At 47.2% G+C, this 25,657-nt stretch overlaps 2 protein-coding genes across 6 annotated transcripts; both read right to left on the reverse strand.

Moving 5' to 3' along the window:
- Positions 1-9,775: 9,775 nt before the first annotated feature.
- On the reverse strand, positions 9,776-16,726 carry LOC100217045 (uncharacterized). Of its 4 annotated transcripts, NM_001143417.1 has the most exons (7): positions 16,573-16,726; positions 16,275-16,475; positions 14,419-14,609; positions 11,916-12,248; positions 10,624-10,695; positions 10,245-10,317; positions 9,809-10,180 (listed from the first exon to the last, which is right to left on the reverse strand). In NM_001143417.1, exons 4-7 carry the CDS (start codon positions 12,071-12,073, stop codon positions 10,127-10,129), a joined length of 357 nt encoding a protein of 118 aa, NP_001136889.1. In that variant the 5' UTR covers positions 12,074-12,248; positions 14,419-14,609; positions 16,275-16,475; positions 16,573-16,726; the 3' UTR covers positions 9,809-10,126. The 4 variants fall into 4 exon arrangements, with proteins under 4 accessions (XP_008654507.1, XP_008654506.1, XP_020397522.1 ...); XM_008656285.4 differs by lacking the exons at positions 14,419-14,609; positions 16,275-16,475; positions 16,573-16,726 and adding an exon at positions 12,691-13,366 and having other exon boundaries at positions 9,776-10,180; positions 10,624-10,680; positions 11,916-11,984; positions 12,118-12,248; XM_008656284.4 differs by lacking the exons at positions 14,419-14,609; positions 16,275-16,475; positions 16,573-16,726 and adding an exon at positions 12,691-12,874 and having other exon boundaries at positions 9,776-10,180; positions 11,916-11,984; positions 12,118-12,248.
- LOC118473137 (uncharacterized) lies at positions 14,420-16,763 on the reverse strand. 2 transcript variants are annotated; one of them, XM_035961798.1, is made up of 3 exons: positions 16,594-16,763; positions 16,275-16,463; positions 14,420-14,609 (listed from the first exon to the last, which is right to left on the reverse strand). In XM_035961798.1, exons 1-3 carry the CDS (start codon positions 16,708-16,710, stop codon positions 14,562-14,564), a joined length of 354 nt encoding a protein of 117 aa, XP_035817691.1. In that variant the 5' UTR covers positions 16,711-16,763; the 3' UTR covers positions 14,420-14,561. The 2 variants fall into 2 exon arrangements, with proteins under 2 accessions (XP_035817691.1, XP_035817690.1); XM_035961797.1 differs by having other exon boundaries at positions 16,573-16,763.
- Between the last annotated feature and the right edge of the window lie 8,894 nt (positions 16,764-25,657).

Here is a 25,657-nt window from a genome sequence, read left to right on the forward strand (position 1 = left end):
TTCAACCACCAAAATCATTTAGGAAATAGGTGTAAGCCTAATTCCCTTTCACCGCCTCGCCCCGTCGGTTCCCTCGTGGGTGCTCGCCTCGCCGGCCGTCGGTTCCCTCGTGGTGCTCGACTCGCCTCGTGGTTAGGGGTAGGGGCAGTGGAACCAAAGAGATCCTCCAAACCATCGTGCACGTCGTCCACATCGTCTGGGGTTTGACCCATCAACACCAAATCATGATTAATGGAGGTAGGATCATACCTATGCTCCATCGCCGGCACCTGGTCCCTCACGGCCACAACCTCGACCTGCAAAGAAGCAAAGACATAGGGGGATTAGGGGGGGTTAGGGTTAAAGAAGCAAAAACAGAGGGGGATTAGGGTTTAGCGAGTTCATACCTTAGCCGATTAGGCCGGAGCACCAGTTCCGTCGGCGATAGAGAAGATCCAGCGACAGCAGATCCAGAGACACAGAGATAGAGCCAGATAGAAGAACAGAGAGACTATGAGCACAAGCGCACGATATAGATGGCCAAATAGGGAGAGGAGGTGTGTGTGAAGCTTTACCTTACCAGATCTGCAGACCATCGGTGATGGATAAGACAGAGGAGAGGCAGATCCACAGATCTAGTACACCGGAGTCCATAGCAGAGGGGGAAGCGCTAGGGAATGGGGATACAAGATTCTGTTACCGGCGACGTGCCGAGGACGGGGCATCCAGGATTCTAGGAAGCACGGCGCGCGACGGCCGACGCCTCGACGTCGACGGAACTGGGTGCGAGGCGACGGTCGACGGGGAACCGGGTGCGAGCACCGCGAGGGAACCGAGGCGGGCACCGCGAGGGAACCGACGGCCGGGGAGGCGAGCACCCACGAGGGAACCGACGGGGCGAGGCGGCGACTGGGCGAGGGCGGAGCGGACAGCGGAGACGGAGAGAACGAGACGAGTGCGCGACTGGGGTTAGGGTTAGGGTTACGAACTTCGGGTCTTAGGAAGTAGGAATAGCTAGTCGGGCCTATCGGGCTTTCCGTTTTAAACGGGCCGTGCCGGGCCGGCACTAGACCGAATCCTATCGTGCCGTGCCGGGCTCAGGCACGCCAAATCGTGCCGGGCCTCGGGCCGGCCCGACTAACCCGGCCCATCTGGCTATCTCTAGTAGGGGCCGCAAGAGCGACGCCGTTCTTTATTTTTCTCCACTCTGTTTTCTTTTCCTCGAAAAATCGGGTTAGATTTAATTCTATTGGTTTTTGCAAGAAAAAACGCGGTTAACAAAATAAACTCGTGAATACTATGCTTCAACGAAGTAGGTTTGAGTTTCATAATCAGTATGTCATCAAGTAGAATCTCTATCATCGTGAAGTGAACGCCTTCAGATGATTACTGCAATGATGCGGTATCATACCCAGAATGGGTAGATGCTTGAGTACACTCCAACGTTGTTCGTAACTTCGTATGGGATGAGTTACGGTAACAAAGTCAACACATTATTATTAGTCGTGCAAAATATTATCTTACAATATTTATACTGTAAACTTCATCGTTTGAGTAAAGCTTGAAATAAAATGTAGATAATTAAAATTGTTAGCCTATCTTGCTTAACTATCTTCATTGTCCATTTCAAACTTTTACTCAGTAAACAGTGCAATCTACGGCGCAAAACAGTGTTTTGGATAAACATATGAGTGAACTGTTAGAGACGGTCTTAGAGACAATCTAACCAGTCGAACCATACTTACAGTATACGACGACACCGACATCCACACAACTTGCGCTCGTGACGCTTTGGCAGTCACCTGCCTAAGAACATGTACATCCTAAGCCATGTTTGGTTTCAATTAGTCTTAGGACTAAACTTTAGTTCTAGGACTAAACTTTAGTCCCTACTTGTTTGGTTCTAGGGACTAAATAGACTCAAATGCTATTGGAATACACTCATATGTGGGCTTTTAGTCTCTTTTAGCACCTATGTGAAGGACTAAAGACTAAATCATTTTAGTCCATATTTTAGTCCTAGTGTTTGGTAAAAAAGGGACTAAATGGGACTAAAAACTAGAGACTAATCTTTAGTCGCTCTAACCAAACACCCCCCTAGAACCCTTAGAACGGTTTTTTAGGTACAAAAGACAGCTAAAAGATTACATGATACAACTTCGAGCTCTTATATCATTGATACAGTTAAAAAACAATATGCATCAAAGGTCGTGAATAACCGTCTCTTGATTTTTTTCTCACTTAACCTCTAAAGACCTCTCAAAGACCATTCATTTAATAGTTATACATGCTCTAAGGACATGTAAACCTTAGTCTTTAGATCGATTTTTCAAATATAAAATATAACTAAAGTCTCTATGATATAACTCTGAGTGTTATCATAAATATAATTAAGAGATAATATAAATATAAATTGTGAAGTCTTTTGAATTTTTTCACTTGACCTCTTACAGATTCATCAAGAGACCCTTAATCATAATATTTTATGTATCCTCGGTATTTTTCCTCGGTGGCAGAGACGTGGGGGCCATTTGGTGGCCGGCAGCCCGGCACGTTCGGCACTCCCACCTCGCCTACCGGTGGCAGCTTGTTAACTTGTTCTTTCCATTTCGAATGAAGCCGGCCGACGGCCATGCTGAGCCAAATCGCCTCACGCTTCATGAAGGTTGTCTTAGGGTATTTGGGAACAAAGTATTTTTTGCAGTATTGAAGGTATTGAGTAATAATGTAGTATTATATATTTTTGGTGTTTAAAACTCATCTGAAATCTCTATATACTAAATTATAGTATTTTTAATACTGCACTTGTTTTGTAGTTTTGGAAATTTTAGTCCCAACCAAAGTTTTTTTGTGTAAAGAGAGCGTTGATGCTCAGTCCCACTCTAGCCAATTGGTCTCAACCAAAGTTTTCCTCAAACAACTTGATGTATTGTATATTGTAGTATTCGAAAACTAAAATATTTTAAACTACAGTAATGACACGAGTAAAGTATACTACCATATTTTTAAAAAAAAATTGTGTTCCCAGATAGGGCCTAAGGTGCAGGCTTTGGTTGTTCTCTGTCTGAAAAACTATGTGCTGTTTGGGACAACTTTTTTCATGAATAGCTTGACGATCTCAGTGTTTTGATAATCTAGTTGTCACAATAATCTGGATATCGCGACGTTTGCGTGCGGAATAAGATAAATGGGTCAATTTAGGGTTTTAAAACGACAAATTTCTTACGTCATGACAACTCGACGATTTTTGCATTCAGGTTGATTTAGACGATTTTTAAAGAAACAGTTTTCACAGAAACGGACTGAGAAGCAAAGTGTTTGGCTGGCAGAAGTATATTCTAATGGCTAGAATCTGACCAGAAGCCAAAACAAACAAAATCATATCATAGTATTGAGTAGGGATGGCAGCAAGTTGAGTCGAGCGAGCCTAAAAGGCAGGCTCGGCTTGGCTCACAAGTCGACTCGTCGAGCCAACGAGCCTGGGCATAAGTGTGAACTCGACCTCAAAATTATATTATAAAATGTCAAAATATTTTAAGTAACATACTTTCAATTACAAAAATAAATATATTACTAATATAATATAGAAAAGAAAATAATTTTATACAGTAATCTCAAATATGATAAACTAACACTATGGTCGTGTTTGTGACCCTGTACTTGGCCACCTCGGTCCGTCCAACTGGTCTAGTCTGAGACTAGCCTGTCCTAGCTACTGCCAATTCACCTTGTTTGTGCACTTATACGGTCTAGGCGAGCTGATGTTTGCTAGTTTGCCAACCAGTAGGCAGCTAGGCTAAGAGGTCAGAACTACCTAAAATCATTTATTCTTACGCCACGAGCAGCCCGGCCCCCAGTAAACAGACCTTGAACTCGTTTCTGTGGAGCCAGGCTGAGAATCCAGTTTTGCACGCGTAGAGCCAGGCTCCCAAGCTGGCCAGGCAACACAAACACGGGAGTTGCATCCCGAGAGCGCAGCCCGACCGCTGAGCCATGTCTGCAAACACACCCTATATGGTAATTTGGATTTTATGTAATAAATTATTGTTGGGTCAAGCCACGAGCCAACTCGCTCTTTTTTCGAGCCACAAAACAGCCTCGGCTCAGGCCCGTTCTAAGCGTTGAACCGAGTCGAGTCGAGATGACTCGTTCTTTTCTCGGCCCACAAAAACAGGCTCCGCTCGAGTTTATTTTGAGCGTCGAGCCAAGCCGCTACGAGCCCAAGCCGGCGAGTTTGAGTTTTTTTAGGCCTAATACTGAGTGGCAAGTGGTTGCAATGTTAGACAATACAACAACAGTAGGCGGCGTCCCCTCCCAAAATTAAGCATATATTTGGGATTTGTTAAGGTTGTCTCCAACAACCTTTCTATTCACCCTATTTCAAACTCCACCATGTAAACAAATGCAGTCTATAGTATATAATATTGTTTTATACTACCATATTGACGCTTTGCTGAGCATGAACTTAGATCAGTGGGAACTAAAATTGAGTGAAAAAGAATATTGCTTTCAAGTCTCCTCTTATGTTTTGCTAAATCACACCCCTTTATGAGAAATAAGTTCTGAATAGAGTAAAATACATGTGTGCCATCTAAACTTGTCAATGAATACCATTTAGATCAAGGAACTTGGAAAATACATTTCTATGTGCTTGAACTTGTTAAGTGGCCCTTATCAAAAAAAGCTTTGTTATGTTTGCATCATGTTCTGGTTATAAGCTCAGTAATGTCCATCAAACAGGTGTTTGATTGCACCCATCACAACACCAACCTCGAGTTTCTGTTAGAATACCCGTTTAGGGTTTGGAGTCTTCCTCGTGTAATGACCTTCTCACCCCTCTGTAATGGGCCTGGCCCAGTTCACTCAGTCTATTAATATATCACCCAACCCCTGTTAGGGTTATGGGTTCACATTCCAATATGGTATCAGATTAGGTTTTTTTTTCCAGCCTCCTCCCTCCCAGCCGCCAGCCGCCGGCTTCCCCTCTCCCCTCTCCTTCCCAGCCGCCGGACTCCCTCCCCCATCCCCACCGCGCGGGCTCTGCCCTCCATCCGCCCAGCCATCCCTGCGGCTCCGGCCGAGGCCGTCCCCGGCAGCCACGGCCACCGTCCAGGCGGAGCACCAGCCCGCGGCGCCAAAGCCACCCGCGCTATCGTCCCGCGTGGGCCACGGCTTCGACCTCCACCGCCTGGAGTCCGACCTCCCGCTCATCATCGGCGGCATCAACATCCCCCACGTCCGCGACTGCGCGGCTCACTCTGACTTCGACGTGCTGCTGCACTGCGTGGTGGACGCGATTCTCGGCGCGCTGGGGCTTCCAGCCACCGGCCTTCAACCCGCCGTTGGCCAACTCCTGTCTGCGCCGGCCGCCTCCCTCTGCTCCTACCGGACCGCGCACCTGTGCCGTCTTCTCCAGCCGTCAGTGCCGTGCGCGCCCCGTCCTGTCGCGCCCGCGCCGCCGGACCCCCTCCCGTCGCGCCTGCCCCGATCTGTCTCCTTCCGCGCCAGCGCCACCGGATCCGTCCCGGCCGGCTTCTCCCTGCCACCTCCTCTTCACTTGTCGTCTGGCGCTGTCGGCCCCAACTCCCAGCCAAACCGCCCGACTCGTTCCTACTGGCAGCGTGCGCCCTTCTGGACGGCCAATTCCTCGCTACTCGCGCAGCTGCGCCTCTCCTACCAGTGTTGTCCCCACCCCCACCCATTCCATGGCGTCACCCCCGCTGTACATGAGCTTTCCCTCGCCCGTCGCTCCTGTAACTGTGCGTGCCCTCCTCCACAACGACCAGCTCATCCGGGGCCTGTTCGTGTCCTTCGATCCTGTCTGGAACCTTATTCTTCAGGACTGCGTCGAGATCCACCCTCAGGCGGGTCGTCACGTGCCTGGACCGCTAGTCTTCCCGTGTGCTGCAATCGCCTCCCTAGCGGTTGAGCCCGTGTCATCTCCCTCCCTCCCTAGCACCTATATCGGGGCACCTTCTTTAGCCCTCTCCGCTCACACCGTACCTTCGCCACCACCACCTCCTCCTCCCTCCACCGATTGGGTGGTTGACTCCGGGGCCTCCTTCCACACTACCCCCACAACTAGTTCGTTACTCCACTCCCATCCACCGCACCCCTCACATCCTTCCTCCATCGTCGTTGGCAACGGTTCCACCCTCCCGGTCACCTCAGTAGGTGCATCGGTTCTTCCAGGACAATTCTGCCTTAACGACGTCCTTGTTGCTCCTGGACTGACTCATCCCCTCCTCTCGGTTCGTCGCTTCACTAGTGACAACCAGTGCTCTATGGAGTTCGACCCCTGGGGTCTCACCATACACCACCTTCCCACACGTGCTGTGCTCGCTCGCTGTGATAGCTCCGGCCCCCTCTACTCCCTTCAATTGCCCACCACTCCCCACACCAGAATAGCCTCATCTCCTGCCCTTACTACTACCACCACATCACATGCTCTTACTACTACCACCACCTCCTCCGCCATTTGGCACCGTCGCCTCGGGCACCCTGGACCTGACGTCATGTCCCAGCTTGCCGGCCACTCTAACATATCCTATACTCGGGGCTCCTCTGAGCACCTCTGTCATGCTTGTCAGCTTGGCCGTCACTCCCGCCTTCCTTTTTCCACTTCCACGTCCAGGGCTGTCCAGGCCTTTGATCTTGTCCACTGTGATCTCTGGACGTCTCCTGTCCTTAGCCTCTCCGGCTACAAATACTACCTGGTCATTCTGGACGACTACTCCCATTTCCTTTGGACTTTCCCCCTTCGGCTGAAGTCCGACACGTTTACCACCCTCACTCACTTCTTCGCCTGGGTATCCACCCAGTTTCGGCGCCCGGTCCGTGCCCTGCAGTGCGACAATGGCCGCGAGTTCGACAACAACGCCTCTCGTTCTTTCTTCCTCACTCACGGCGTCCAGTTGCGTCTCTCGTGTCCCTACACCTCTGCTCAGAACGGCCGGGCCGAGCGCATGATTCGCACCACCACCAACATGATCCGCTGCCTTCTCTTTCAGGCGTCTCTCCCTGCCACCTACTGGGCAGAGGCCCTTCATACTGCCACTCATCTCCTCAACCGTCTTCCCTCGAAGGCGGTGAGCCACCCTACACCTCACTTTGCCCTGTACGGCACAGCCCCTTCCTACGACCACCTGCGCGTGTTCGGCTGTGCCTGCTACCCTAACATTTCCGCTACTGCCCCCAACAAGCTTTCTCCTCGCTCCACTCGCTGCCTATTCCTCGGCTACTCCCCTGACCACAAGGGGTATCGGTGCCTGGACCTCACCTCCCACCGCATCATCATCTCTCGTCATGTCGTCTTCGACGAAGATGTGTTTCCCCTTGCCGGCTCCACCCCACCCACCGACCTCGACTCACTCCTCGAGTCTGATCCGGTTCCCCTCCCACCCCCGGCGCCCCGCCTTGCGCCGTTACCCGTACCTCGTGCGGCCACGACGCCTCAACTCGCGCCCACTACCACGCCACGCGCGGCCCCGACGACCCCGCCTGCGCCACGCGCGGCCTCGTCGCTCACGCCTGCGCCCCGCGCGGCCCCGACGACCCCGCCTGCGCCACGCGCGGCCCCGACGACCCCGCCTGCGCCACGCGCGGCCCCGACGACCCCGCCTGCGCCACGCGCGGCCCCGTCGATCACGCCTGCGCCACGCGCGGCCCCGTCGACCCCAACTCGCTTCGCCGACCCCGCGCTCGTCTACCACCGTCGCAGCCATGCCGCCACCTCGGCGCCTGCCGACTCGGGCCCGTCGACGAGCACGGCCCGCTTTGCCGACCCTGCCGTCGTCTACCACCGCCGCGAGCCGGTCACACCCGCCGCTCCCGACGTTCCGGCGGCCCGCCCCGAGTCGTCAGTGTACCACCCGGTCGCCATCCACCGCGACCCCGGGCACGTCCACCCGATGGTGACTCGGCGCGCCGCTGGCGTTCTTCGCCCCGTCGACCGGCTGGTCCTCGCAGCGGATACGACCTGCACTCCTCCGGACGCATCCCCTGTGCCCTCCTCCGTACGCGCTGCCCTCGCCGACCCACATTGGCGTCGTGCTATGGAGGAGGAGTACGCGGCCCTCTTGGCCAACCACACCTGGGACCTGGTGCCGCGTCCACCAGGCACCAACGTGGTCACCGGCAAGTGGCTATTTCGCCACAAGCTGACCTCGGACGGCTCCCTCGACCGCTACAAGGCCCGTTGGGTCCTTCGGGGCTTCACCCAGCGCCCCGGAGTGGACTACGACGAGACCTTCAGCCCCGTCGTCAAGTTCGCCACTGTTCGCGCCGTCCTCTCCCTCGCCCTCTCCCGCGACTGGGCGATCCACCAGCTCGACGTCAAGAATGCCTTCCTCCATGGCACTCTGACGGAGACTGTCTACTGCACCCAGCCCACCGGCTTTGTCGACGCTGACCGTCCGGATCTGGTCTGCCGGCTGAACCGGTCCCTGTACGGCCTCAAGCAGGCGCCCCGGGCATGGTACAGTCGCTTCGCCTCCTACCTGGCCTCCATCGGCTTCGTCGAGGCCAAGTCGGACACGTCCCTGTTCATCTACCGGCGCGGCGACGACACCGTCTACCTCCTGCTCTATGTCGACGACATTGTGCTCACGGCATCCACCGCCGACCTTCTTCACCGCACGATCGTCGCCCTTCAGCGGGAATTCGCCATGAAGGACCTGGGGCCCCTACACCACTTCCTCGGCATCACCGCCGAACGCCGGCCTCAGGGTCTCTTCCTCCACCAGCGCCAGTACGCCATCGACATCCTGGAGCGGGCTGGCATGTCTGACTGCAAGCCTTGCTCCACGCCTGTCGACACCCAGGCGAAGCTCCCTGAGGACGACGGGCCTCCGGTCGCCGACGCGACGTCCTACCGGAGCCTGACCGGCGCGCTCCAGTACCTCACCTTCTCCAGGCCCGACATCGCATACGCCGTCCAGCAGGTGTGTTTGCATATGCACACCCCGCGGGAGCCCCATCTCACCGCGCTCAAGCGGATTCTGCGCTACCTCCGCGGCTCGCTCGACTACGGCCTCCTCCTCCGACCATCCCCGACGTCGGAGCTCGTGGTCTACACCGACGCTGACTGGGCTGGCTGTCCCGACACGCGCCGGTCCACCTCCGGTTACGCCGTGTTCCTGGGCGCCAACCTCGTCTCTTGGGCCGCCAAGCGTCAGCCCGTCGTCTCTCGCTCCAGCGCTGAGGCCGAGTACCGTGCCGTGGCCAACGGCGTGGCAGAGGCCTCCTGGCTGCGCCAGCTCCTCCACGAGCTCCACAGTCCCCTCCAGCGTGCCACCCTCGTCTACTGCGACAACGTCAGCGCGGTCTACCTCTCCACCAACCCCGTGCAGCATCAGCGCACGAAACACGTGGAGATCGACCTGCACTTCGTCCGCGAACGTGTCGCTGCCGGTGACGTTCGGGTTCTCAGCGTCCCCACCACGCTGCAGTTCGCCGACATCTTCACCAAGGGGTTACCGTCGAGTGTATTTTTAGACTTTCGATCCAGTCTCAACATCTGTACAGGATAGAGTTGTGACTGCGGGGGGGTGTTAGAATACCCGTTTAGGGTTTGGAGTCTTCCTCGTGTAATGACCTTCTCACCCCTCTGTAATGGGCCTGGCCCAGTTCACTCAGTCTATTAATATATCACCCAACCCCTGTTAGGGTTATGGGTTCACATTCCAATAGTTTCGATTCGGTCTCAAACTCGGAATGGTTACCGATAGTTCTGAGCAGATGCACATCACACAACATTGGGACATCGCAATCTGCGTGACAGAATGGACAAATTCAGTGCGAAAAAACAGAGATCCCATGATGCAAACATGCAAACTCCATCTAGTTTATTTATTTGACCGAAATACAGAGGCAGGCACAGCACAGGACGTCTGCCAGACCACATCAACATCAGTCTAGGCTGCTCTTACATGCCGGCCTAGCTAGTCGGCACTCGGCAGCACCAGCTTAAGGCATCGATTATGAAGGGTGTTACACTTTAAAACCCGCAGGGAACTCCCCCACAGGCCATAGGCAAACTTCTTATTCGTGGCCCATCGTTACAGCTAGCCTCAACAATGGCGTAGTGGAGCATCGCTATGACGCTGTCTGTCCCTTGCACTGCTCCCTGCACGCCAACAGCCGTTCCTTACATGCCTCTAGGCCTGGTTGCAGTCACGGCAGGACCGGCTTGTCGCAGCAGCTGCACACAGGCGAGATTAGCAAGGCGATGAATGGTAGGGATGGAGCTGGGCGTGAATGAATACCTGGAAGTAGGATTCCAGCTTCTGCCTGAGGACTCCATGCTCCCTCTTCAGGTTCTGGAAGGACCTCATACAACTGCGAACACGAAAGGCAGGCGTATCAGTAATGGCTGGTTAACAGGTCTTGCTCAGACGAGATGACATCCAGCCCGTGAAACTGCCAACAGCCAAGAAGAGCCGAACTGCCAAAGCCAACCCGATTTTACATGCTTTTTTTCTCAAGGGAGTGGGAAGTTGGCTTCAGCAGTCAGTCATCTTAAGATTCACGACCCAACGTTACCAATTCAAAACGAGCTCCCCCCCTCCCCCTCCCCACCAAAAAAAAAAATCAAAGTGGAAATTACAGACAGAGTATGAGCCTGGGAGGGAGAGAGTGAGAGACCCTTCAACGTTCTCGTCTCCACATCTATTTCTGAATGAGGTGCACTCGTTCTTCATCCTGCAAGCACCGATGCTGTCACCGGTAGTGTTATGTTAGGCATGAACAGATCATACAAAGCCATGAAGACGTTCGGTGTAAACACACAGTCAGAATGTCTATGTATCGCACATTCACATGGCTGTGACAGTAATATCACAATATCTACTATACAACGTTGGCATATGCCTGAACCCAATAGTTTGTAAAGACGTACATATTTACGATGGACTGACCAAACTGGATTCACATCTACGTTAGCAGATCTCATCAAAGCAAAATATGGTTGCAAATTTTCTAAGTATCGTTACCTACCATTTTGCCAGGCTATGCGTTTCAAAGGGCAGACCCAGTACTGGGGGCTCCCATATGAGTGGGATATAGAGAAGGGATAAATTGAGTCGAGTCTTCTCCCGCAAATGCAGAGAGAAACTTCGAACCAGCGACCTAGCGACTCACTGAGGTAGGCTCTCACCACTGTACCAGGCCTGCCCTTCAAATATTTAAGTGTCCAGGCAAATGTAAAAAGTAACAGATGGGGATAAAGACCTGTTCAGGTTCTTCGCCTATCCAAGCTATATAAAAGGTAGGGGGAAGCTGTTTTATAATCCAGATTAGTTTTGTCTTCTGTGTTGGTTTCTTGGCAAAAATCAATTAGGTTTGATGATAAATTAGTTGAGCATTTGTCAATATTTGAGAATTAACCGTATAGGTAACACATGAACAAGGACAACAGTACAAAACCTAAACATTGTCATTTTCAATCCATGAAAACGACCTGGTACATGTGGCTCTATTAGAGTATATTTAGTAGTTTAGATATTATGTATTGTAGACTATCATATGCGTTATAGTATATTTGGTAGTTTAAATATTGTGATTCTCTTTCAGGCTCTACTCCACGTGGCAGTGTTTTTCAAATCTAAGGGGGTGTTTGGTTTCTAGGGACTAATTTTTAGTGCCTCCATTTTAGTCCCTAAATTGTCAAATACGAAAACTAAATTTATGAACTAAAATGGAATAAAATGGAGGACTAAAAATTAGTTCCTATAAACCAAACATCCCCTAAGCTGGATCAGTTGTTAAAGAAAGTGGGATTTATCTCCACCAAAGAGGTGACCAACATTTATAATGAACTTGCCTAAAAGGGCAAACAAGTTCAAACAACCTAAGTCTATTGTCAATAGTTTTGTCACATAGCCATGCATGATGTATGCACTCAAACAAGACAGAAGCAACTATGTAGATGGACCAACCTAGAACAGGTTCCTTTTAATTGCTGCATGTTTACATCCCATCTACAGAAATCTCTGGGATTCCTGTCCCTGCACAGTGTTGTCAGATTTCCAACAAAACTTGATGTCACTAAACATGTAAACATAACAAAGTGTTGTTCTAGTTTATGACATCGCATCTCTCCTGTGCGTATTTGAGAAAAAAGACATTGCCAACACTTACATAGCTTGCTCAATATTTGTCATTAGCCTGGTTGAGTTCTTGAAGAACAGGGAAACAACTTCTTCTGTAAAATTAGGGCTTGCTTCATCCTGCAAGTCCTCAATCTGACAAAATTGCTCATCCAAGTATCCCTGTCATTACAATATGGAAAATCAGCAAACATTTTAACAGCACATATTAAAGTAAGGCAGATAGCAGAATTTGATTAAAAAAACAAATGTGGCCATGAAAACCTTAGCATCAGTTTGCTTAATAAAGGTCCACACTCACATTTAGTAAAATTCTATATAAATAAAGTTGACACACTTAATTCAACATTTTTTCAGGTTCTTAGCTTTCTGTCAACTAATATGAAATGATGTAAACAATTTCCACAAGACTCTTTTGTAATCCCTGCTAAATGCTGAACAGAAAATAACACAAAGTAATTATACAAAGAAAGGATTGAGGAGTAGAGTTGCACAGCCTCCAAAGTGAGTAGTTCATGTGGTACACAGTATATTGGTAGGTATACTGCAACACTTGAACAAACAGGAAACACACTATTGACTGGACCAAAATGCCAACATAAACCTGATCAAAGAGGTTCTTTTTCAAGGACGCTGCCTGCTGCTGCAAATTAGAATACTCCATTTATAAATGAATGCCTTAAAGGTAGAGTAGGCACAAAATGCATATGCAACTGGTTGGTCACCTTGCTTGTAAAATAGTTGGCTACGAGATCCATTTATATAGCTGAGGAGGCTATTGCTATCGTCCAACATGAGTAAAAGTGAAGATATTTCAAAGTATAAACAATAGATATTAGCATGACACGTACAGATGAGATTTTATTGCCAAGGTGTGCAACGTCTATCCACAATTTTGGACAATGACTCAAACTGCTGTGTATCTGATGCTCCTTTGAGGTGCATGTTGTGCACAGTTGGCCTGAAGAAGCAATAACTGCTCTTCTTTCAACTAAACAGACTGATTAGTACACGATCCAAGAGAATTTAGGCCTAGCTGATGCTCTTCTTTCAAATAAATGAGATGGTGTGCTGGAACCAAGCTGGAGCTAAACATCTAGAGAATTTAGGCCTAGATGCTGCCCTTAATATGGTCAGGGCGACTCTTGTTGCGTAGTGTTGGTGGCGAGTGGGGTCTGCCTGCAGTTTTTTGTGCTGTTGCCTCTTGTGTATTTCCTGCTGTTCTTTTCAGCTTTGGAGGAGGCTGGAACATTGTTGCAGGGCAGGTGGTTAGTGGGTGTGTTTTCCCTGCCTTTTTAGGCTTTGTACCTTAGTCCATTTTGGACCTTTTCTCCCTTTAATTAAATGATGCACAGCTCTCCTGCGTGTTCGAGAAAAAAAGTACACGATCCAAGAAGACTGCCATTTCGTTAATTATCCATAAGCAACCCTCCTGGCCAATGTTTATTATCACTTGTGATGAAAAATTGATAAAATTTCACATGGTCAATAATGCATTAGCATCTCAGGTAGTACCGTAGTACTCTATTCCTCATCAAATCTAGCTTTCTGCCTTTCACAAACTCTGATGTTTCATCGGCAAAGTTTTTTACCTCAATTATTATTTTAGTTTCTACTTGTTCTATCTTTTTTTTGCACTGGACAGGTCTTCGATCACTGGAGAACAAGGAGATGCTGGAACTTGAAGCAGAGGTACCGAAAGGGTTGGCGCTGCATATTTTTTGAACAACGCATGAGAGCTACGTGTCATTTCATTAAGATGGAAAAACACCACGTACAAAGGGAGGAGCAGACCTCCCTGAACTCGCAACAGCACTTACAACACACCTCTAGAAAACGACCCTGCCCAGCTACCTAGTGGCTATGGGACAGGCACATTCCATGAGAGGAGATGCTGCAGCTTTGTGAAAGGCATTTTCACCAGCAGGAAGCAGAACATGGCCAAGAAGTGGTACTGATAAATGTGGATGGTGTTGGAGGTTTGGAGCTTAGAAGATGGAGTCTGTATTGTGAAGCTGGTGAATTGAAGTGGTACTTCCTGCGTAGTTCTAAAAAAACAATTATCAGAAAAAGTGTTCATATTTCAGATGATGTCCTTTTAGATTCAAATGGTTTGTATATCTAAGTTTATGAAGTATTCTAGCATCTATAGGGCGACATATTGCTGCAATGAATATGTTGTTTGAACAACACAAGGAGGTTTGAGTTTTTTCCTCCTCCAAGTTCAAGAATAATATTGCAGTAAAATCCAAGACAATGGTGGAGAATTAGAATAGTACCAAGAGATGCCTACTTTTTGCACTGACAAAAAAAGTTGGACAAAGAAAATGACCTCAGTAGTTGCTTTCAGTAGTTAGGAACCATAACTCTCTCAGATCACTTGAAACTGGACCACATAGCAGAAGGGCTAAAACAGATTCACTCAATGATTGCCTTGATTGGTACAGCGAGTGGCCTTCCCACCTTCAACCATCTTCACATCTTGATAAGAGAATCTGATGTGGAGTGAAACAACCAGAAAGCCTACTGATGGAACAGATCAAAAAAGCAAATTCTATTAGATCAAATTCATGACAATGAAGGTTGAAATGAACGGACAAAATTGTCTGAATGCAAACTATGAAGTTGAAATCGACCTTGGATGATAAATCTTTTTATAAAAAAACAATAAAGATGTTTTCCCTATACAACCCGACAGTGATATCGCTTTTCCTTTATCAATGGAACATTCTCATGGCAACATTCTTATAATAGTGTGCCAACCTCATCATACAATAGGTAATGCAATATATCGGTCGAAATTGAATGAGCAAACTATAGTAGTTTAGTATTCTTTGTGTTTTTATTACTTACATAGCTTTTGCTATGTACCTAGATATACGCTATGTCTAAATACATCATAAAAGCTATGTATCTTAAAAAGCCAAAACGACTTACTGTTTATAATGGAGGGAGTAGTTATATACATACATTCACACTAAAGATTTGAAAAGTGTAACATCCATCTGCTGTGTTTCTAAAAAAGCAGCAGCAAAACCATTATGATACATGCTTACACCAATGCTTTGTATTTACACCTAGAAATAGATGAAAATTAGTAGCTTGATTTAGAGTATGTAACATGTCATTTATGGTGTGGCCTGATATGAAACGTATGATTAATCATAATAAATGTGATAAAGACTCATGGTCATCATACTGAAATATTGACACCATGTGGTAAACCGGTAATTGCTGCTGCCTATTGTATGTTGAAATAATAATCTGTCGACTATTCACCCCTTGAAATAGTGCTCAGTTTTTCTTTTGTTCATTTCAACTTTCTGAAAATTGTAAGAGAATGGTTTACTTGGATGGCTTTATTGAAGTGTTAAGTGTTACACACTTCATATAAGATTTTACTTGTTGCACCCATTGAGCAGGATAGCCTACCCTAACTTGCTTGGGACTAAAAGGTTTTTTTTTTGTTGCATCCAATGAGCAGGATATCATAGATGCTGGACCACTGTCATATGATGAGATTCTCTGACCGTGGCCTGAAGCACCATAGACATGGCATACATATCCTCATGTGTACGTGTAACGAGTAAGTCTATCACTCTATCTATAGCAAATTAGCAATGGCTTCTACCAGCAGCATGCCCTTCATAGCAGGTTCATAACCACAAATGCAACTTTCTGTAGCTTAAACAACATCACTTAGTGCGATTGTGTGACATAAGATTTTTACAGTTGAAGATTGGATTGGCACCACACTCTAATATGGAAAAAATTTCCAATCTATTTTGCCTTTGGGAGATCCTTGTTTTTTTCGTATATATTGTTGAATTGCCTTTTGAGACTAAGATTTCAATCCTAAAGCCTAATTGAATCTGCAGCCATACTAAGAAATGGTGTATGTTCCGCAGACAAGTAGTATTGTATCATGCAATTGTATCGCTTAGTAAGAACTCAGACCGTCCATGTCCAAGCATCACCAAAAGGAGCTGCATAGCACACGACACAAGTTGAGAATCTATTCAGCGATGCACGTGACGTGCTTCTAGTGGCATTGAAAGGCTACCTCGATGGTCTATTTAACTGGAAAAAAAATGCAAAATGAATTCATCAACAAAATGCAAACGAATACCCAAGTTGGGCAATCTTGTCGTGTTGGTATTGACAGTGTGTGTCGAGTGAATACACTACCTCTTTAGATATCTTGATTCCTTGGTTGATGTGAAGGCACACAGCACATTCTCTCCAGTGGCATCCATATTTGGGGGCAAAGCGGCAGCGATGGCTACACTGTACAGGCAACACAAGATTCTTGGACCGGGGCCTCCAGTAACCTCCATAATTGACTGGTCCCCAAACTCCGAGCAATACGTCCGTCACCTGCTCAGTTTACTGTAGATCAGCGTGGACGCAAATGCAACTTAGCACTGGAATCTCGAAGAAATAATCACACAAATGCTCGGGGGGGGGGGGGGGGGGGGGTGATTACACACGGTTGAAGTTGAACTACCACAAATCCGGAGCACGGGTGAGAATGGCCGTCTCCCTTCCAGGAGAGGGGAAGGCGAAGCGCGCGTAGGAGTGAAGGCTTGAGAAGTTGGGCCGCCGGCGAGTGGACGCCGCGCATGGGACTGCGCCGCAGCGGATGGACACTGTGGCGGAGCCGCGGAGGACAGCTAGGCCGCGATTTGTTTTACTGAGAGGGGGCGGGCCACAGAATCGGGCTGCCAGGATAGGACGAGTGATGATTGGGCCGTGAAGACGTGGGCCTGATGAAAGAATAAAAGTAAAACCTATAGGAAATTTGGTTTGAAAAATTATAAAGAAATTTTATTTAGTTAAATTAGCAATGACTTAACTAAGAAACGAGATATTTTATAAATTATATATTTTTACATCTTATTAAGTTATTTGCAATTTAATTATACTATTTTTTACAACTTTATGAAATTGATTTTCTAGGTGTGCTGCTTTTTATCTTGGTTTGATTAATTTTATTATGTGAAGAATAAATTTTAAATATGTTTTTCTACTATATTTTACAATGATAAGATTCAAAAACTAATTTTAAGTTTAGATGACCATTGCCGACACCCGTTTGGATCCATATCAGTATATATTTAGTATGTCATCAGCATGACGTCAGATCCGTTTGTCCAGAGGATCAATGTGACACATCTTGACAAGTATAAAAATAGTGCACTTTGTCAGTATATGGACGGTACGGCATACCTTTAACAAGGACTAAAATAATGCAGTTTATGATTAGGCGACATGAGGTACCTGTTTAAGTTGCGGACCGGTAGTGCGCGTACTCATTTTTTTCACGTGAACTTTGTATTGATTCACTTAGCTTTAATTCGTATCGATTCTACTGATTCTACAATATTTTATCTCTTTGCGGTAATCTGAATAACTAGTTTTAATCTAAAGCGAACAATTTTGGAAACTAAGTGTAGTCAAAATCATGTATGAGTGTGATAGATTTTTTTGTTAGTTCATTACGATGGCGTCCTCAAACTTCACCGTGATCATGACTAAACAACCTAGAACATCATACAGGCGAGTGTGGATCTACTAGTAGGCAAGCACGACCTTGGCCATAGATCCATTCGAAGAAAGAAGATGAGGTAGACACACAAAGTCTGCTTGTCATTGAGATAAATGACAATAGTTTTTTTAAAAGACACTGATGTTAAATTAAACGGATTTCAACTTCCACATAGCTCATAACTTACCATTATTTTTCTATAACCTACAACTCATATCCCACAACCACTTTTTTCAAAGACCACAACTCACCCAAATACACTCTCAGGGACTGTCAGATTCTATGAGCTAAAATAAAAGTGACTACAATTTAGTCCCTTTGGAGCTAAAGATCCAAACAAGGATAGTTAAAAGTAACTAAATTGATACATTTTTACTATTTTAGTCACTTTTAGTTCTTTTTGTTTAGATCGTTAGCTTCTAAGTGTCTAAACTTTAATTACTTTTGTTTTAGCTCCTAGGGTCCAAACGAACCATTAATACTTATCGTGTTGGGCTCCATATTGCAGGACTGGATGATAACGAGGCTCAACTCATCTCCTATAACTGCCCAAGTGGGAATTGCTATGAGTACCAAGCATTTGCTATCAATTCTCGTTCTCAGGAAGGGATGGCAACGAGTTTATACCCATTGGGTATTACCATTCCATACCCATACCCATCCATAAAAATTATATCCGTCAGATTACTCATATATGTACACGAGTATGGAATCTTACCCATACCTATACCCACACGGGTAATTTTACCCGTTGGGTAACCCGTACCCACTAGGAAGGCCTCAAATTCTAATATTTCAATCAATCAAAATGTCAAATAAACACACATATATTAGTTCAACTTAAAATATAGCAAACCATATGATTACATAACTTAATAGTTAAACAAATAATAGCTAAAGAAGAATTTTCTTTTAGCTAAGACGTGCTTTATTATTTGCAATAATAGTATGATGCGGGTATAATTTATCCACGGATATGGGTAGTACCCACCCACACCCATACCTGTTGTCGGGTACCCAGAAACAGGGTACCCAAGGCGAGGCCCATAAACCTCTCTCTAGCTCATTTACCCCGGACGGTCCGCGAGGACGCTAAAAATGCATTTCATGGAACCCGACACCTTCGGGTTTTTGTAGTTTTTCAACGAGCGGACGGTCCGAGCTTGGTCCCGGACGGTGCTCTCTTCTCCTTCGGATAGTACGTGGTGTAAATGCGTGTTTTGCATAGTTCCTGTCCGAGGCACACCTTAGTGTCGCGGACGGTCCGCTAGAAGGGCCCAAACGGTCTGCACACAGGTGTAATTTCCAAAAGGCTTCTCCTGTTCGGAATAATCTATGGTATTTCGGACAGTCGACTTAGAATTGATATAGATGGACTTATGCACCTGAGAAATAATCAACTAGGCAAACTAGTTAGTCTATAAGATTTGTGATGGTCGTCAAGCACCAAAAACATTTATAAAAAATGGTTAAGGTCATTTTCCATTCAACCTCTCTTTTGCTCATTTATCGACCAAGTCCCCACCAAGCAAAGTCTGTGAGGCGGGGCAAACGACCAATCCCCACCGAGCAAGTGTGTGAGGTGGGACGAATGACCAAACCCTCGCCGAGAAAGTCTGCGAGGCGGGGCGAACGACCAAATCTCCGTCGAGTGGATCTACAAGGAGGGAACACACGCCGACGCTGTCGACCCACGACTACCGCGATAAGATGCAACATCGCCAAAACACATCTGAACTGTACATACAGTACCAACAGACACGATGGGACACCCCCGCATGTGGCCACAGATATACCCTCACTCACTCGTGGGGCTAGTCAACCCCGGTCCTAGGGGCTGTAAGGGAAATGGACACTGGGCCATTTGGCTAAATATGTTTTGGTGTTTGATGATCAACATAACCTATGGACTAATGAATTTGCTAATGTTTGTGTTTGTAGTTCACAGGATGCTAAAGTTACTTGGACCAAGTCATTGAGGAAAGCAACACTTCAAAATAAGACACTATGAAGGCCAAGCGAAGTCCAAGAAACAAAGGAAGTGTTGCATGCAGACTGTCTAGTATGGAGCATCGGATTGTCCGGTGGCACACCGAACTGTTCGATGCCACACACCGGACTTCCCAGTGCGCCAGGGAACAGTAGCCCAACGGCTAGTTCTAGGTGGTACTGTGGAGAGAAGACCATCGGACTGCCTGGTGTGAAGTCCGGAGTGTACGATGTAAAAAGGCTAGGCACCAACGGTCGCCTACGGTATCAGACCAACGACTAGACGCACCAGACAGTGGATAGTGCAACATCCGGTGCACCATCAGACTGTCCGGCGTGCCGCAGAGAGCACAACTTTTCTCCAACAGCTAGTTTTGTGTTGGGGGCTATAAATACACCCCAACCGGCCATTTCAATGCGTGGGAGCCCAAGCAACATACCAAGGCATACATTAGACATTCCCAAGTGCTCATACACCCAAGTGCTTAATAGAATCATTTGGTGATTAGCATAGGTTCTTTGCGAAGTGCTTAGGTTAGTTAGACCGCTTTAGCACTTGCTCTAGGTGAACTCTAGTTAGTTGAGTGAGTTTAGAAAACCACACAACCCCTCGGCTCTTGCGCGAGCCGTTGTAATTATACCGAGTGGGGCGAGAGTCTTGCAAGACCGCGACAACCAAGTTTGTGTCACGACCGCCACCGTGTACTGGAGGGAACGAGGCCCACGGCGTTTCGGTTGGAAGCTCGATAGTGGATACAACGGGGAGCATCCGAGATGGACCGGAAGCGGAGCACCACTTGCCCGTGGAGAAGGCCTGCGGCTCTCTATGGAGTTACTCGACCAAGGTGCTTGGCCCTCGCATGGGCTTTGAAAGGGAAATAGACTTAAAACATTTTCTATAATCGATTTTGGTGTTTGACGTCCATCACAAACCACGTGTACTAACTAGTCTGCCTAGTTGTCATTTATCTCAGGTGCTTAAGGTTCAAAATAAACCAAGAAATAAATTAAATTGGGAATTCAACCAAGTTTGGAGCAAAGACTAGCAATGGTGCTGCAGTGGCGCACCGGACTCGGTCCCGTGCCCAGGCCGAGCTCCTCCCGAACTGGCCACTCTCGGGTTTCTCAGGGAGCCACTCCACTATAATTCACCGGACTGTACTGTGTGCTCCGGACATGTCCGGTGAGCCAATGGAGCAACGGTCAGATACGCCAACGGTCGACTGCATGAACAGTAAAAAGGTGCACAGTGTAGAAGTCAGAAGTCAAAGATGCGAAGTCAGAATGCACCAAACTGTCCGGTGCAGCAAGAAGACAAAGGACTTCAACGGTCAACTGCTCCAAACCCCAATAGTCTGCTGATGTGGCAGGCATCAGATATGAACAGTACCTTGTCCGGTGCACCATCGGACTGTCCGATGTGCCATCGACAGCCACCGACTAGGAAGTGGTTGGAGGCTATAAATACCCCAACCACCTCCATTCAAATCATCCAAGTTTTCTGAACTTCACATTCATTGCAAGAGCAAAGGCAAACACTCCAAAGACACAATCAAAGCATTCAATCCACTCCAAGGTCTAAAATCAACTCTATTACTTAGAGACTTGTGAGAGGATCATTTGTGTTCTTTTGTTGCTCTTGTTGCTTGGATTGCTTTTCCTTCTCCTTCTTATTCTTCTAAGTGCTTTGTAAAGCTAGCAAGAGATGCTTAAGTGTGTGGTGATCCTTGTGGGTCTTAGTGACCCAAGTGATTAAGGAGAAGCCTCAATCGGTCTAAGTGATCGATTGAGAGAGGAAAAGGGTTGGAATAGACTCGACCTTTGTGGCCTCCTCAACGGGGACTAGGTTCTTTGGAACCGAACCTCGGTAAACAAATCACCGTGTTCACTTATTGATCTTCACTTGATTTGTCTCCTCTCTTTCCTCTCTCTAAAGTTCTCTTGCTCATATTGATTTGAGTTGGCTCCCAAAGTTATCTGTATTGATTGAGCAACTCTAAGCAAGGAGAACTATCTTCCGCACTCCGATTTAATTCTAACACTAACCCCGAGCATATTGCGTGTTCAAAGTTTATAATTTTCAGGTTTCGCCTATTCACCCCCTCTAGGCGACTATCAGGCTTCCCTTTGTGTAGGGGCACCAACGATGATTAGTCAGGACCTTGCGTGGTTCCGGATACCTCGATAAAAATACTGGCGTCATCCACGAGAGTTTGCATCTCTACCTTGCTCTTTAGCTTCCGCATTTACATTAAGCATTTAAATTTCAATCTTGTATTCATACCTATATTGTTTAGGATTGAAACTTAGCCATTGCGGTAGAGATAGCAACATGAAAGGGAAATAGGGTTTAACCTTTTCCTATAAATAATTTTGGTGGTTGAATGCCCAACACAAATATTGGACTAACTAGTTTGCTCTAGATTATATATTCTACAGGTGCATAAAGGTTCAACACAAACCAATAAAAGATTGAAGAAAGGGTTCAAAAATAAAGGAGCAAAGAAACCAAGGTTTCCCTGGTCTGGCGCACCGGACTGTCCGGTGTGCCACCGGACAGTGTCTGGTGCACCAGGTCCATACCAGAGTTAAATGGCCACTCTCGGGTTTCTTAGAGCGTGCTCCGCTATAGTTCACCGGACTATCCGGTGTGACAGTGGAGCAACAACTACTTCGCGCAATGATCGTCTGCAAAAGCTAAAGTTCCGAACTACAGTGAAGAACAGTGCGCGCAGAGTCAGAGCCGCCCGTCAGAGGCGCACCGGACACTGAATAGTGCATGTCCGGTGCGACACTGGACTGTCTGGTGCCACTAGAGGACAAAGCCTCCAATGGTCGACTGCTCCCGAACCATAACGGTTGGGTGACGTGGCTGGTGCACCGGATAGTGTCCGGTGGCACACCGGACTGTCCGGTGCGCCCATCGACAGCAGCCCCTCCCCAATGGTTGTTTGGTGGTTGAGGGCTATAAATACCCCTCAACCACCTCCACTCCAACCATCCAAGCATTTCGCACATTGCATTCAATACAAGAGCAATATACTTCACTCCAAGACACAAATCAAGCGATCGATCCACTCAAAGTCCCAAATTCAACTCTAGCGCACTAGGGCTTGTGAGATGATCACTTGTGTTTCTTGTTGCTCTTGTTTGCTTGGTTGGCTTTCTTTTCTTTTCATTTGATACTCTCAAGTGCTTTGTAAGCAAAGCAAGAGACACCGATTGTGTGGTGATCCTTGCGGGGTCTAAGTGACCCGTGAGAAGTAAGAAGAAAGCTCACTCGGTCTAAGTGACCGTTTGAGAGAGGGAAAGGGTTGAAAGAGACCCGGTCTTTGTGACCACCTCAACGGGGAGTAGGTTCTTTAGAACCGAACCTCGGTAAAACAAATCATCGTGTTCGTCCGCTTTATTTCTTGGTTGATTTATTTTCCGCTCTCCCCCGGACTTGATTCTCGCTCTAACGCTAACCCCGGCTTGTAGTGTGTGCTTAAGTTTATAATTTTCAGATTCCGCCTATCCACCCCCTCTAGGTGACTTTCAATTGGTATCAGAGCTCGATACTTCATTAGAGTCTAACCACTCAAAGTGATGTCGGGAGGATCCGCCAAGAGGGAGATGAAAACCGGTGAGAAGGCCACAAGCCACGGGAAGGCTCCATCAAGGGAGTCCAGCGCCAAAGGCAAGGAGGAATCCCCTCCCCGCGTCAAGTCGCATCGGAGTGGCGACAAGAAGAAGAAGATGAAGAAAGTGGTCGACTACAAGACCAATTCTTCGTCGCCCTCCACATCCGGCTCCGACGCAGCGTCCGTCACTTCTAAGCGCTATGAGCGCAAGAAGTATAGTAAGATGCCACTTCGTTATTGTTGGGGACTTGTTCTCAAGCACTTCAAGAGTTAAGAACAAGGCAACATAGAAAATGTTAATCGTTAATGTCCTTCGTCCTCCGAAGCATTATTTCCCTTAGGATGTAATGACTTGCGGACGAAGGTTATGAAGGACATACCTTCATAAACTCATCAGACAATGATGAAGGTGATAAAATATAAATAATATAAAAGAAAACATGAACAATCATTTATTATTGAGCATAAATAAAAATATTATTGAATCACAAGTGTACCTTCAATCGGAAGGAAATGACAATACAAGTGTGACGCAAAAAGCGAATGCCAAGTCAGCGTGAATAGTACGGGAGTACTGTTCATCTATTTATAGACGTGGGACGCAGCCCATGTAAAATTACATTTATGCCCACTACATTTGCTAATGACTTATGGGGATCTGTCAAGGCCTAAGTAGTCTTTTCATCTTTAAGTCGGTTCCCCTTTCTGCCACCATGCCGAAGCTCCCCTGCGCATAGCTTCGGCTATGCACCATCCTTCGTACAGCTTGGTGATCAGCCCATCCATCTCAATCCTCCTTCGTCTAGCTTAAGCTTCATCCTGATCGTACTTCATGTTCATAATCTAAGTCCGAAGATACCTGTTCATACATTTCACTTGGAAAATATTGTCAAATCATGTTTTTGAGGACCTTCGGAGGACGAAGGCCCCCAACAGTAGCCCCTCGCAATATTAATTTGTTAGCGATAAATTTAGATTGCGATATGGACGAAGGCCTTAAGCCGAAGGTCCGAAAAAACACCTTCCCTTTGCTAGAATAGCAACATTCACTGACAAGCAGGTCTTTCGACTTTCAACGCACTGGGCGTATAAATAAGATCATACCCCAAACTCATTTTGGTACGCACACTTGCTATCTGCCCCCGCTTACTCAATTTTAGCTCTTGCGCGCAAAAAATTTACTGAGCTTTTAGTTTTGAAGCTTCGGCATTGAAAACAGTTTTTAGCATTTCCGAAGATGTCTGAAGACAAAAAGGCTGGTCCCGAGATGAAGCTGAGTCTCTCTGAAGAGAAGAACCTGGGGTTCCTTATAGCGATGGCGGAGACCAATACGGAAAAAATCACCAAGGAGATCCTGGAAGGCTTGTCTGAAGATACTGGTGACAGCGACAGCTACGATGTAGAAAGTGGTGGGGAAGAGTCCGAAGACCGGCCATGGCGGCCAAGTCACGCGGTTTTCGGGAAAACCACCATTAAGCAGAGTCATATTGATAATATGAAAGGGCGGTATTTTCGAGATATATCTATTGTGAGAGCTGATGCTGGAGAAAAAACTTCTCCCACCCCCGAAGAAGATGAAGTCGTAATCTTCCGAAGCTTTCTCAAGGCTGGGCTTCGATTTCCCCTAAGCAACTTTGTTGTTGAAGTTCTGAAAACATTTCAAATCTACCTTCATCAAATTACTCCCGAAGCTATCATAAGAATGGGGATGTTTGTCTGGGCTGCGAGAAGCCAAGGTTTAGAACCAAATGCCAAAAGCTTTTGCAACATTCATGAGTTGTTATATGAGACGAAGCCCTGGGGGAAAGAACAATATCACAACAACTTTGGGTGCTACAGCTTCGTTGCCCGCTCCGGGTCAAGCTGCCCTGTACCGACCTTTCGGAAGAGATGGCCCGGAGCCTGGATGACTGAATGGTTCTATGTAAAGAATGACCTGACAACGCAAGAAGATGTCAAGAGTATCATTATGCGCCCCATCTGGCAACGCTTCGGACTCCGAAGGCCGAAGGTTAAAATGGATGAAGCAGCCGAGGAATGCCAAAGAGCCTTCGGCGTAGTCTGCTCTTTTATTAGGACAAGGGACTTGATTCAAGAACATATTGCCTTCAGGGTGTGGCCACTTGCAGGAAAGTGGGAAATGCCGAAGGAGACCATCAAAGAGTCCGACGAAGGCGGACTGGTCAGACTAAAATACACATTCAAATACGGGGATAAATTTGTTGAACCTGATGACGACTGGTTGAAAAGCATTGAAACATTAAGTGACGAACTGCTTGGGGCATATTCGAAGGCCGAGAACACTGCATTATCAGCAGCCTTCGGAGGCCGAAAGAAGAAAAGACTCAACCGGGTATTTGACGCAGTCGGGTTTGTTTACCCTGACTATCACTATCCGGTACTAGGTCGCA

The sequence above is a fragment of the Zea mays genome, chromosome 8, assembly GCF_902167145.1.
Source record: "Zea mays cultivar B73 chromosome 8, Zm-B73-REFERENCE-NAM-5.0, whole genome shotgun sequence".
Lineage (NCBI taxonomy): Eukaryota > Viridiplantae > Streptophyta > Magnoliopsida > Poales > Poaceae > Zea > Zea mays.

Bases quoted from the DNA above. Each gene is read 5' to 3' on its own strand.
- LOC100217045 (XM_008656284.4), bottom strand. From the start codon at position 12,750: ATGGAGTATTCTAATTTGCAGCAGCAGGCAGCGTCCTTGAAAAAGAAC. The intron at 11,985-12,117 runs GTAAGTGTTGGC...AACACTGTGCAG, and splicing joins ACAAATATTGAGCAAGCTAT to GGACAGGAATCCCAGAGATT. The intron at 10,318-10,623 runs GTCTCTCACTCT...TCGTGTTCGCAG, and splicing joins GGAGACGAGAACGTTGAAGG to TTGTATGAGGTCCTTCCAGA.
- LOC118473137 (XM_035961797.1), bottom strand. From the start codon at position 16,710: ATGCGCGGCGTCCACTCGCCGGCGGCCCAACTTCTCAAGCCTTCACTC. The intron at 16,464-16,572 runs GTAATCACCCCC...TAAACTGAGCAG, and splicing joins TAGTTCAACTTCAACCGTGT to GTGACGGACGTATTGCTCGG. The intron at 14,610-16,274 runs GTAGTGTATTCA...TTCCATCAGTAG, and splicing joins GAATCAAGATATCTAAAGAG to GCTTTCTGGTTGTTTCACTC.